Source organism: Ursus maritimus, unplaced genomic scaffold (assembly GCF_017311325.1).
Source record: "Ursus maritimus isolate PB19 unplaced genomic scaffold, ASM1731132v1 scaffold_14, whole genome shotgun sequence".
Classification (NCBI taxonomy): domain Eukaryota; kingdom Metazoa; phylum Chordata; class Mammalia; order Carnivora; family Ursidae; genus Ursus; species Ursus maritimus.
The window spans coordinates 27,133,380-27,146,542 of NW_024423786.1; the positions used below are offsets into that span (position 1 = coordinate 27,133,380).

Sequence of the window (13,163 nt, forward strand, 5' to 3'; positions counted from 1 at the left end):
ATATGAAAGTTTAAATTTAACTCAGTAGTAGTCATATTAAAAGTGTCATAATACCTTTAAATGCTTCCTCTAATTTCATCTGGCAAATCCTGGGAGAAATTTCTTTGCAGAATTGCTGTGCTTTGGTAAATGTTTCTGTTTTCCGATGTTAGAAAGAATTACGAAGCAAAAATTTTGCTAACATTGACTCAGAATTAAAAATCAAATTTTCAAAAAGGATTTTTTTTAAGGACTGTTGGGCAGAATATTCTAAGAAATGTCCATCTCCCCAACTGATTAATTCACTAGAGAGATTTATTCAGGATTGTGTACCAAAAGGTAAGAATTCCTGTAGAGATAGCTGTTATGCAGTCAGGAACAAAATCAGAAACAGCAGCAGGTACATGGGAAGCATACGTTTTTCAATTTATACTTCCTCATGGTTCTCTTGGATATCCTCTGGAACTGCTTCGAAGACTGAAGAATTTCGTCTCCTAGAAATTCACACTGTTGAAGCTCAGCATGCCTTTGGGCCAGTAACTTCATGGATTTATCTGTCACTGTTTCTATGAGGTCATCCACCTATGGCAGACAGATGCAAAGAAACGTAGCCATATATTGGAAAGCCTTGTCAAAACCAAAGGGATAGTGGTTTTTCCTGAGAGACAACTTCAGGAATTGGTGGGCGTTTTGCAAATCCCCAAGTATTATTCTAATTCAAGTCATAGCAAACAGAGCTTGAAAACATGCATTTACCACCCAGTGGTAAAGATGATCTCATTTCTTCTCAAAAGAAGCTTTTGTGCATGCCTTCGTTTTAATTGAATTCACTTAATATTTATTAGGCACACAGCATCATCCTAGGTGCCCTTAGCAATCCTTTAGCCACTCTCAGGATGCCCCCTACTAACATTATTTCTTCGTGCTAATCATTAATTTCATCCCGCAACCATGCTGTCTAGCAGGGCTGTGTATTCGGTTAACTCGGCCCTCCGTGATGCTTCTGAAACACAAACTAAAAGCCTTTGTCCACTACCTGCATTTGAAGTTTTCCTACTGTCAAATCTGATTTTCGGAGGATGTTTTCCATGCTATGTTTCTTTTTTTTAAGTGCTGGAAAGTGTGATCTCTTTTTTGATGAATACGGAACCTATCATAAAAATGCAAAAACACATCAGATTAAGAAGTACCAACATTATTTCTATGACAGTGCTTAAATAAGAATTCTCACCCTTGGGACATTCTCTTATAAACTGAACATTTGCCACACAACAACGTTGGGTGGAGAGCGTATTCATATTATTCTCCACGCCCCATGTATCTCCTTTGTGCCCAGAGCTCTCTTTGAAGAGATCTATAGGGTGCAGAGAAATGAGATTGTCTGGCTNNTGAAAGAGTGTGTCAGGAAAAAAGCAGGTCACTCACAAGGGGAAAAAGAAGAAATTGCCTCGGCAGCCGCTGAGCACAGTGAGAGTGTGGGGTTACTGAGGACCAGTGCCCCAGAAAGCTCATTATCACTGGATCTAGTTGTTAATTTGGTCTCTTTGCTGCGGTTTCCTTATTTTCACGGCAGACATGTCTCCAAACATAAAAAGAAGGCTTTGGGTTCTTCTCGCCCCATGCCTGATACTTTTCCTATCGTCCCTGGCTTGCTGCTTCTAAGTACCTGTCTTAATAGTGTTGCTATTGGAAATCATTCCTAGGTCATGGCTCCTGGCTAATAGGCCCTTTTTAGTCTTACTGGGTTCACTCTTCCTTCCCCTTGTGCTTAGTAACTTGCATTGAGACTATTGTGAAACTGACACAAAGTGGGATGTGGGACCACATCTGGGACCTATCCAGTGTCTGAGTTTACAAACGAGTCTGCTGACCCCACCACTCTGCTCTGCCAACTTGCCCAGGGTCACCTGTCACTTGCAGGACCCTCCCCAATCCATCTATGTATATATAGTTGGACTCCTCTTTTTTCTTTCCCATAAAACCCAGTACTTTTTCCTACTGAACACTTACCACATGTGGTAATTACTAAGTTATTTCTGTGTTTGTTGAATACCACTATTCTAGAGTCAAATGCCTGGACGGTCCAGGAAGGTTGTGTAAAACAGGACCAGTTGTGGCTGGTGGTAAACTGAAGAGAATGTGCCTCCTGCCAAGGGGCCAGCCTCTGCACGTCTCCGCTGTTATCATGAGGAATTGTGGGCCTAGTGTTTCCAAATCCTATTTTTCAAAAGAAGGCTTAAAGTCCAGAATATTAAAAAATATCCTCATTTTTAAATGTGACCGATTAATGCAAATATGTTGAGATCATTCCCAGAGCTAAACAAAACCCTTCGAAGCCAGTTGACAACCTTTAAAGTGTTTTGCTGAACAGCAATCCTACTATAACCAGATGTATCCATTTCTTTCTTTTATGGCCAATGATATTTATATCCTAAGAAGAATTTCTCTATACTGAAATCATCTCTATCATTCTCCACAAGCTTTAAGGCTTTACCTTTTCCACACAGATCTATAACCGAACAGGAATTAATTTTTGCATATGGTGTGAGATAGGGATCAGATTTCTTTTTTCCCATATGAACACCTACTTGTCCCAGTGCCATTTATTCAAAAGGTTATCCTTACCTCAGTGCTCTGCAGAGCTGTGGTTTAATACCTACCCCCCTTATTAGATCATAAATTTCACGGAACAGGACTCTGTCTATCGGATCACCTTTAGAGCCCCCAAACCTAGAAATTACCCAGTACATAATAGGAACACAGCAATTGTGAACCTGGCACACAAAAGGCAAAATTCAGAACTAGTATCGGTGCCTTCTGACGATGATACTCTAGAGCAGCTCTGTTCAATAGCACTTTCTGCAAAAATGGACATTTTCCTTATTTGCTAATACGACAGCCGCAAGCCACATGTCATGATTGAGCAACCTGAAATGTAGTTAGTGCAACTGAGGAAGTGAATTTTTATTTAAGTTTAATTAAATAGTCACATATGCCTAGTGGCTACCATTTGGACAGTATAATTAGTATTTAGTTTAGTAATTAAGAATAAGGACTCTCGAGCTAGATCTTCCTGGGTTTGAAACCCGTCTCTGACACTTATCTAAGCAAATTAACCTCTCAGGACCACCCCTAAAATAAGGATAGTATTGCTACCTACCTTTCTTTTTCTTTTTTTCTTTTTTTAAGATTTTTATTTTTAAATAATCTCTACCCCCAACGTGGGGGCTCAAATTCATAAACCCAAGATCAGGAGTCCCAAGCTCTTCCAACTGAGCCAGCCAGGTGCCCCTATTGCTACCTACCTTACAGGACCATTGTAATTATTATCTGAGTTGATATTTCCAAAGCACTTAAAATTGGAACAAAGTCAGCTCTAAGTAAATGTTTGTTGTATTTAAAAATAATAATAGTTTAGGCAATTTAAAAAAATAGTCTGGGCAATTTAGGCTGAAGTTTACATATGCACAGATCAGGACAGATTTTGGCTTGGACACTTTTGAATTGTCTACTGCCACACTGTCTTTACACGTGACTATCTTTTAATTTCAATCACAATGAAATAATATTAAAAATTCAGCTTTTTAACTGCACTGGTCACATTTCAGGTTCAAAAGTCACATGTTGGGGCACCTGGGTGCTGCAGATAGTTAAGCATCTGACTCTTGATTTCGGCTCAGGTCATGATCTCAGGGTCATGCGGTCGAGTCCTGCATGGGGCTTTGTACACAGCACAGATTCTGCTGGAGAGTTTCTCTCCCTCTCCCTCTGCCCCTCCCACTCATGGTCTCTCTCCCCCAAATAAATAAATCTTTAAAAAAAAAGAAGTCTCATGTGGTTAATGGCTACATATTGGATACTGTACACTTGCCCCTCACACAAAGTTCTACTGGGAAGTGCTGGCCTAGTGAATTTCTCTCCATGCAGCACCTGCGATTGACCTGATGCTGAATAGTTGAAAAGTCAGCATAAAGCAGAACTCCAGTGTTGCCCCGGTGATAGTGGAAGCTGAACCACTTGCGCTCAGATGTAGAAGAATCAGACCTGGAAAGCCTGCTTGCTGTGTCCTCGATTCTTAGATATGAGGATACAAGCAGCAGAGATGAGGGTTTTATTATGAGAACTTGGCCTTTACCATTCCCCTGAACATCAACTCGTCTGCAAGCCTTTCCAGGCGCATTTGCTCTAGCGTTGTACCTTCTGCAGTCCTGAAGGAAGGGACGTCACAGATAACCGCTTGGTGGTCCTCCTGGCCCGGAGCAGTGTGTTTCCTCGGGTTATCTCCTCTGTCTCTGCTTCTACAACATCAAGTTGTAGAGTCGCTTAGAGAGAAGGGAGGGGGAAAGAACCTGTAAGGATCTCAACGATAAACTTTTTCTTTTTTTTTAAAGATTTTATTTATTTATTTGAGGGAGATTGAGAGAGCGCACGGGGGTGGGGAGAGGGACAAAGGGAGAGGGAGAAGCAGGCTCCCCGCTGAGCAGGGAGCACAACTCAGGGCTGGATCCCAGGACTCTGGGATCATGACCTGAGCCAAAGGCAGATGCTTAATGGATTGAGCCACCCAGGTGCCCCCACAATGATAAACTTTCTTATTAGACAGTATTCAGAAAAGACCAATTCCATGCTGCCTCAGTAGCTTTTTTCCTTGGGGTTAAAGATAAAACATGGGTTTGCTTTTTCTCATCTTATACTTTTTCCTGCACACACTTGCCTTTTCTTGTGGTCATGACCTCAGTGGTCACCAACCCTTTCTGGCAAGGTGATTATGTCTCTTTGAGACTTCAGTTTTGCCCTTTGTTACTTTTTCCTGTAACTATTGTGGAATTAGAAAAAGTAACCGTTGCTTGTGTAAGATGATCCCTTGAGTACTTCTTATTGATTGAAGGAATGTTTAAAGTGACTCACTGTCCAGCGATGTGGCTCAAGGCTCTGCCATACCTTACCATATTCATCGTTTTTCTCATTTTCCAGGAGCCATGTGAACCCCGGCCTCCTTAATATTTTTCTTTATAGCAATTCAATTCTTAACACAATAAATGCTTTTATAAAGGCAACTTTAAGACACTAGCATAAATCAAAAACCAGTGTCATAATAGGCATTCAAATTAATATGGTAAAAACAAAACCATGTTATTGCCTGCGGAAGGCACTAAATTTGAGGTTATTTTTTTCATTAAAAAAAGAGGGCAGGAAATGAAGCTTTTATTTCATGTTGTCAAAAGGATTGACAGGAGCATTGGGGAAAAGGTGTTTGCTATTCACTCTGTGTTTCAGTGCCTTCCCGCTGTGCTCACACCTACAACCATCTTGTCTTGCTTGGGGTCCATTGATAAGGACTTTGCCAGAAGTGGTGGCTCCTAACGAGTGAGCAGAGCTCTGCCCTCAGAGCAGGTGCTCAACCCAGGATGCTTCCCTCTCCCTGCCCTCTACTATCCAGCTCTTCCCCAAATCTTACAACATCCACCTATGAATGTTTCTGCCTCCCCAGTGCTGCAAGTAACTAAGCTACTATCCTTCCTCCCCTGAATCAATGTAGGAGGTTTTTATTGTCCTGCCTGCATCAGCTATGGCCCTCCTCCCATCCAGTCTCTGCTCTGCAGCCTCAGCTATCTTTCAAAAATGCAAATCAGATTCTATAAATCCCCAGCTTGAAAGTATTTGATGCTTTCTTATCAAAACATTAAAAATCCTTAGGAGAAAGTTAAACATTGTTAATGTGACTTACACCATCCTGACCACCTTATTCACCAGCTTCTCCCTGGCTGAATTCTTTTCACGTCCTTATGATACCCTATGTTCTCTTTATATTGGGATGTGAATATGCTCTCTCTTCCTCCTGGAAAACTCTTCCTACTCTTTCCTTGTCTGACTCTAGTTGTCCTTCAAATCTCAACTGAGTTGTCCCTTCCTTGGGGAGGCCTCTCTGGAGCCCCCTCCCCTAAACTTAGAGCACCCATGATGGGTTTCCATAGTGCCCTGTGCTGCTATTTTGTGTCAGATGTAATTATCTGTCTAATGTTGGAATGTCCCTCTATGCCAGGACTTTATGAGGGCAGGCATCATGTCTGCTCTATCTGCTACTCTCTCCCTAATAGCGCGGCAAACACATAATAAGTATTTAGCAAATATCTGTTAAAAATGTTACAAGGGTCAAGGGGGGAAAGCCACTATCTTTGGGCCACAGGTGAGAGTGTCACAATGTGAGAGCTGTGTCCTGAAAGACAGATTTTCTGAAGAAATCTTGGTATAGATATATTCCAACTAAGATGAAAATAAGCCAATGCACACAGATGAGGAGGAATTAATCCTCTGTTTCCTGCTAGACTCTTCAACTCCAGTCCCAGCAGTATAGAAACACGCCATCTTTGTTATTTTCAACAAAAATGGACAGGTGACTCTATGCCAGGTAATTGCTAGATGCTTGGATGCTAGCATTAGTGACTGCTTTTTCCGGAAGACAGAAAGAGAGGTTGAAAGGGCCACCAGTCAGCTGGAAGCCGTCAGTTTTGGGGGGTTTGTTTGTTTTCTGGAAAAAGTACTCACCAGGTATGCAGCCGTATCACTGTGTGAAATGTGGGGTCGTGTGTGGATTCCCTACATGTACTGGAAGGGCCATATAGGTTTCCTGGTGCTCTTCTGTAAAGGACATTAAGAAGCTACACAGGATATTTAGGGCAGTGAAGTTGTCCTGTATGACACTGCAATGGTGGATACATGACAGAACATGATGGGTTTGTCCTATTAGGGCAAGATGTTAACAATGGGGGTAGGTGGGGTAGGGAGAGAGGGCATATGGGAAGTTAATCTCTTTAATCTTCCATTCAATTTTTCTAGTAAACCTAAAACTGCTCTAAAAAATCAATTCTATTAACTTAGGAAAGCTACAGAGAAGAATGTGAATATTAGTAGTATTGTTAGTCATAACTCATAGGACCCCTCCCCCCCACCCCCGCCCCGCAACAACATTACTACAATGCAAGAAAAACAACTTCAAGTTAACAGTTCAAATGCTGATTCTTCCACAAGGTATGTAGGAAGGAGATACAATAAAATAAAATGTCTGTTATGACTTACCAATCATTAATTTTATTCATAGAATTCTCCCCACACCCTCCGGTGTTGGAAGTAGCTATTTAAAAGGCTGTATAACTACTTTATTCCAGAAACAAAATAAAAGAAAAATCCCACTTTCGTTCAATTTGTTAATGTATATGCATATATCCATATATGTGTATATATGCCTGTGTATGCATGTTTAAATAAAAAGTGACTTTAGGACAGTTAGACCACCAATTGCACTGGGAGGGACCTCAAAGACAAGGTAATTCAGAACTTTTAAAAATGTATGTACAGGCAAGTCACTTGGGGCTTTTTCTATAATGCAGACTCGAACTCAGTAGACCCAGGCGGGGCCTGAGATTCTGCATTTCAGACAAGCTCCCAGGAGATGCCACACTTTGGGGTAGCAAGGAAAGCCATCCTAACTTCCCTTGACACTTAACCACTTAACCGTGTAAATTGCCTTTGATTACCATTCTGCGACAGCTTTCGCATTCTTGGTTTGGTAAATAACCTGGGGGCTGGAAGCTCTTTGACAATTCTAGGAAGAAGGCTCTGTGTGTTGGAAAGGAAGGTGTCCTTATGGTTAGTGGAGGCCCCTCGGCTGACACTTGCCGACTTGCTTCTCCATTTGTAGGACAGCATCCTTCCCAAAACAGTCTTCACTTTCTTCATCAAATGTTTTTTTTGATTTTGCTGTCTTTCATGAAATTCCATGTCGCTATCAGCGGATGATTCCTCTTTGGGGACTAACACGTTTTGTTTTACTAAGTTGGTGGACACGGCTCTATGCCACCTAAACAAAATAGAAAAGAATTTGTGTTAAGGAAATTGAAAAGTCCAAAAAAACAATTAAAATGGTCAAAATCCAAACTTGAATTGCAAACAAACGATCCAATTCCAAAAAATAAAACTGAACGCCAAGAACCAAATCACAGAAAAACAAAGCCACAGTAACACCTCCATGTTTTGTCCTCCAACTGTAGTTACGTGCATTCCCACCACTACCTCAGTTTATCCTCATAGCTCCATAAGAGGTAAGTTACATTATTATCTTCATTTCACCAGTGACTACACTGAAACATAGAGAGGTTAAATTAATTGCCCAAGCATAGAATGCAGATTTTAATCCAGGTGTCTGTTAGAACACCTTGGCAAATTGGTAACCTCCTTTCAATGATGGCTGGATGCAGATTTTGCTGGATTTGGTGGTTCCCAGTCTACAGTGATGAAAGAGGAGCAATGGTTAGGACAGTTAATAAGGTCTTTTAGCCTCCGCGGCCCCATAAATGATGCATATACGTAAAACACTCATTTAGATAGAATAACTCTTACCTCTTATTTCTAAGATTCTAAACAGCCATACACTCATTTCATCATTTTGGCCTATTTTAGTAATACAAACAGATAATGGTGGGATCTGGGTGGCTCAGTCGGTTGAGCGTCGGACTCTGGATTTCGGCTCAGGTCATGATCTCAGGGTGGTGGGAGCCCAGTGTCGGGCTCCGTGCTCAGCAGGGAGTCTGCTTGAGATTCTCTCTCTCCCTCTCTTTCTGCCCCTCCCCCCATTCACACTCTCCAAACAAACAACAGAATACAGATTATGTTTTTTAATAGCGTTCTATGCACTAAACACTATTCTAAGTTTTTACATGTGTTTTATGTAATTTACCCTCGTCCTGTCATCTCCGTTTTACAAATGAAGAGATTAAAGCTTCAAAAGATTGAATAACAGTGCAGGTGATCTGATCCCAATGTCTGTGTCACTCACTGTTCTAGAATAAACATCATCTATACCATGATACCCTTATTTAGCTAACATTCTTCCTCAATTAGCTATTGTTTTTAGTATCATCCAAAGCAATAAGATCCAAAAAATCCCAGGGATTTAAAAAAGTTAAACCTTTTTTTTGAGGTAATTGTAGTTTCACAGGCAGTTGTAAGAAATAATATGGGGAGATTCGCCCAGTTTCCTCTGATGGTAACCTCTTGCAAAAGTGTCATCATCACAACATTGATATTTCCACGATACAGAACATTTCCATCACCACCAGGCTCCTTCATGTGTTACGGCTGCACCCACTCACCCCCACCACCTCTTACGTTGTCCACCATTTGTATCATGTTGTCCTTTCCGAAATGTTATATAAATGGAATCAGACGGTATATAACTTTTTGGGATTTACTTTTCTCCTCACTCGGCATGAATCTCTGGAAATTTATCCAGATTGTTGTGTGTATCAATTGTTCCTTTTTGTTGCTGAATAATAATCCATGATATGGATTACCACACTGTCTCATCATTCACTCACTGAAAGACATTTGAATTGTTTCCAGTTTGGGGCTGATATGAATACAGGCATTAACACTCGTGTATGGGTTTTTGTAGGAACATAGATCTTCATTTCTCTGCATGAAATCCTGGGTTTTATATTATGTTGTGTTATGTTCGCAATAAATGTAACATATTTCTAATATGGATTAAAATAAGTTCATAACTATTAAAAATATTCTTCATATACTCCCTAAAATATCTCAAGTACTACCAGTAGCGCATAGACCATCCTCGAAGAAAATACGGTTCTAAACTGGAGCTAAATCATTCAGCTTCTCTGTAATTATACACCGGAAGTAGTTCAGAAGAGCCCAGGCGCTGGAATTAAACGGTCTTGTTCAACCCAACACCACACTTCCTAGCTGGGTGATCTTAGCGTGTTATCTAACCTCTATCAGCTTAGATTTTCTCATTTGAAAAGGGGTATACTATTTTCAGAAATGTGAGCATAAAAAGAAATAATTCATGTGCTTGGAACCTAATAAATAACAGCTTTTATTAATATGTGGATCAGGTGAGTGAAGGAAAAAAGTAAAAAGCAAGGAGAGGGCTCAAGCAGGAGGTCAAAAGGAGGCGGGAGACAATGTCGGCTAGGCAGCCCTCCCTTTTGGGACTGGACATAGGCTGTCTGCCCGTTACACACAGATACACAAACGCTGGGGGTGCTATTCCCTTTTAGCCATCGTAGTGTCTAAGTTAAGTAGAACTCTCTAGCAGGTGGCAGTAAAGTGTCTCGAGGATGGAGTGCCGTTTTCTAATTTGCCCAAAGACCATTTATGCACGAGGATTAATCTTCCCTAGAGCCCTGTGAGAATCATTTAATAAAGCCACCAATTTCTACTACCATAAACACACACACACACACACACACACACACACACACACATAAACACACCCCCAAAACAATGAAGATAGAACTTCAGGAGACTCAAGAAAGCCAAAGGTCATGCACCTAATCCCTCAGGTTAAAAGTCCAGCTCTAAGTAGTCTGAATTTCATGAATGTATCTCCCACTGCATCCCTTCCACCCTCATTCCCGACCTATTTACAATGTAACTAACAAAGGTGATTTTGCTTCGGGGCCTTGGAATAGAACTGTTGCAATTTCTGTTTTGAAAAGAACCCTTCCCTTAAGTTTTCAAAGATCTTGATTGGTTATGAATGTATTTTGTAGGATTGCTTCCCCCTTTAAACTCTTTTTCTTATTGAAAGTGGAAATCTCTGCAATATTTCATTTTGTCCATGGAAGTTCAAGAGTTTGGTGTCGGAGGATTCAGGCTCATCAAAACAGCTCATTTCTACATGTCTGAGCTATTGCTCATGAACCTGGTAAGAAAGAAGCCAAAGGAAATTGGAAAATAAATCATCTTGTTGATTTTCCAAATTAAAATGTATTATGTTTGGAGTATTTCATTGCCTGTCTTTACGGTTTTTCCATTGACAGGAAATACCAGGTACAAGACAGTTTTAACATAATATTAAAGAATGTGCAGAGCGTGAAATACAATTATTGCTGGGCAAGCGAACAGAAAGCATTGATCATGGACTCATCTCGAAGAATATGCTATTGAATTTTCAAAATCGTAGTACTTGCATTGGACGTGTGATGTCTAAAATTTCAAGACTGTGCTTATTTTCTCATCATATGCCACATTAAAATCCAAATTTAGATAGAAAGGAGAGGTTTTCCCCATTATGATTACACTCATAAAATGAGGCTTCCATGGTGGCACTAGGCTTCCTGACCAATGTAGAAACGCGGTGCCTCCCCCCCCACCCGATCCATTCAGAGTGTTCATTTCTGAAGGCAATGCTGAAAAAGAGATGCCACCTTTTCTAATCATCACAATGAATATTGTTTAATGCAAAATCCAAAGAATCTTACTCAACAGAAAAGAAAATCACCCCCACTGGCCTACCTTTCAATCCCCTTCCTTTTGAACGGGCCAGTTTTCTTTCTGGGTTGCTGGAGTCTTCGGTACTGGCCAGCTCTCCCACAGGCACCCTTAAAGGACTCTGGAAGATACAGCTGAGGGTGCTCCATTGCCGTGAGGTCCACCTGTAGTAGCTGTTTTGGATTCTTCAGTTCTCGAGCTCCCAAACTACAAAACAAAATCATCAGGCGCCAGAGGCACTTTTAACTTCTGGGCTCTTTGGGGGAAAGTATGTAGGAAATTTTTGGAATCGCTTTCTTATTCCCTTCTAGGTGTGAGAGACATCATTTGTGGGACTGGCCCTGTTTACCGACTTCACAGAGGTTGGGAATGATGCATTTGACAGAGTGGTGGGAAATTCCAGTTCACTTTGTGGGACACGTGTTCTAGATTCCTGGGCAAGGAGAGGCAGAAAAGGTGACCTGATTTTCTAACCACTGTTATTTGAGTTGGTAATAAAATCATCACACACCAATTGATTATGACATTCAGAGGTGCGTGTTTGAATCCCAAAGTGGAAAAATTGGGTAGGAATGCCAATGATTCCAGCTTTTGTTATATCTCTCAACTAAAGCTGATGAATATTCTCTCAGCCTGGGGGGGAGGGACACACATTAAAAAAGCAAGTTCTTTTTTTTTTTAAAAGATTTTATTTATTTACTTGACAGAGATAGAGACAGCCGGCGAGAGAGGGAACACAAGCAGGGGGAGTGGGAGAGGAAGAAGCAGGCTCATAGCGGAGGAGCCTGATGTGGGACTCGATTCCAGAACGCAGGGATCACGCCCTGAGCTGAAGGCAGACGCTTAACCGCTGCACCACCCAGGCGCCCCATAAAAGCCAGTTCTTATTTGGTTATCTCATAGTCCACCCCAAGGCTATTTTATTATATCACAGAATTTTATAGTGGTCTCTCACCGCTGAAAAGTTGAGTGCCTGGTCCATCCTTCCCTTCAAACACTTCCCCATTTCCCGAAGAGCAAATTCGGCCTGCAAATTTTTCTCACCACAAGGTGGCAGCAGACACTAGGATTTATTCCCATCACGCTCAATGGCGTTTTGAGTTTTTCAGATGGAAGTACCGGAATACTAAGAAAATTCTAGAAAAGTGTGGGAGAGAGATACAAGGATTACCCTGCTTTTTGTGTTTGTACCCATCAGTAATCTGAAGCATACTTCTCAAACTTTCAGGTGCTCATGACTACCTGAGGATTTTATTAAAATGCGGATTTTGATATAGGAGGTCTGGCGTGGGATCCAAGAATTTGCATTTCTAATAAACTCCCAGGTGATGCTGATGATGCTCGTCTGCAGACCACACCTGGAGTAGTGAGGGTCTTATATGTTCCAGCACTGTGAGCAAGAGCTTAAAAGTGGTCAAGAATGAAATATTGCATTGAGGGATTAAGACGGCTCTTGTTCTAGCCCCACTGTCAGTTTGCTTACCTTATCCATGCTTGTTTTCTCATCTGCAAACTAGGGTTACCAATACCCACGCCATTGGAGAGTGGGTGCAGGTGGTTTTTTGAGAAGCAGTGAAATGCAGCATACCTGGTGTGCTTTAGTCAAAAGGGCTTGCGGTTTTGTCTGTTCTGTTTTTCCTCAGCTGTTGGCATTCCCAAAGTGCAATAAATCACAGGTGCTTGAATGAACGAATAAATGAATGAGCATTTTCTTTAAACACGAGCCATTGATTTTCAACTGATCACTGGAATAGTTGTCTTAATTCTGTTGTATTTTGTCAAACATCTGGTTGAATAAGATTAATTCTGTATTAGGAAAAGAGCTGATTTTTATTTGGGTACGTACGTGTCTGGTGTTTGTACATGTCCGTAAGTATGCATGTGTGTGTGCA

The 13,163-nt window shown here is 41.1% G+C and overlaps 1 protein-coding gene across 1 annotated transcript; it reads right to left on the reverse strand.

Moving 5' to 3' along the window:
* Positions 1-363: 363 nt before the first annotated feature.
* Positions 364-11,420, reverse strand: CUNH3orf49 (chromosome unknown C3orf49 homolog). Its single transcript, XM_040628132.1, has 5 exons — positions 11,296-11,420; positions 7,515-7,837; positions 4,177-4,301; positions 1,016-1,129; positions 364-561 (listed from the first exon to the last, which is right to left on the reverse strand). Exons 1-5 carry the CDS (start codon positions 11,418-11,420, stop codon positions 364-366), a joined length of 885 nt encoding a protein of 294 aa, XP_040484066.1.
* Between the last annotated feature and the right edge of the window lie 1,743 nt (positions 11,421-13,163).

What these genes read in the sequence shown, in the direction of transcription:
- CUNH3orf49 (XM_040628132.1), bottom strand. Translation starts at nt 11,420, where the DNA reads ATGGAGCACCCTCAGCTGTATCTTCCAGAGTCCTTTAAGGGTGCCTGT. An exon ending in AAAAGGAAGGGGATTGAAAG is followed by an intron (nt 7,838 to 11,295) that starts GTAGGCCAGTGG and finishes TATTTTGTTTAG; the next exon opens with GTGGCATAGAGCCGTGTCCA. An exon ending in GCGAAAGCTGTCGCAGAATG is followed by an intron (nt 4,302 to 7,514) that starts GTAATCAAAGGC and finishes CTTCTCTCTAAG; the next exon opens with CGACTCTACAACTTGATGTT.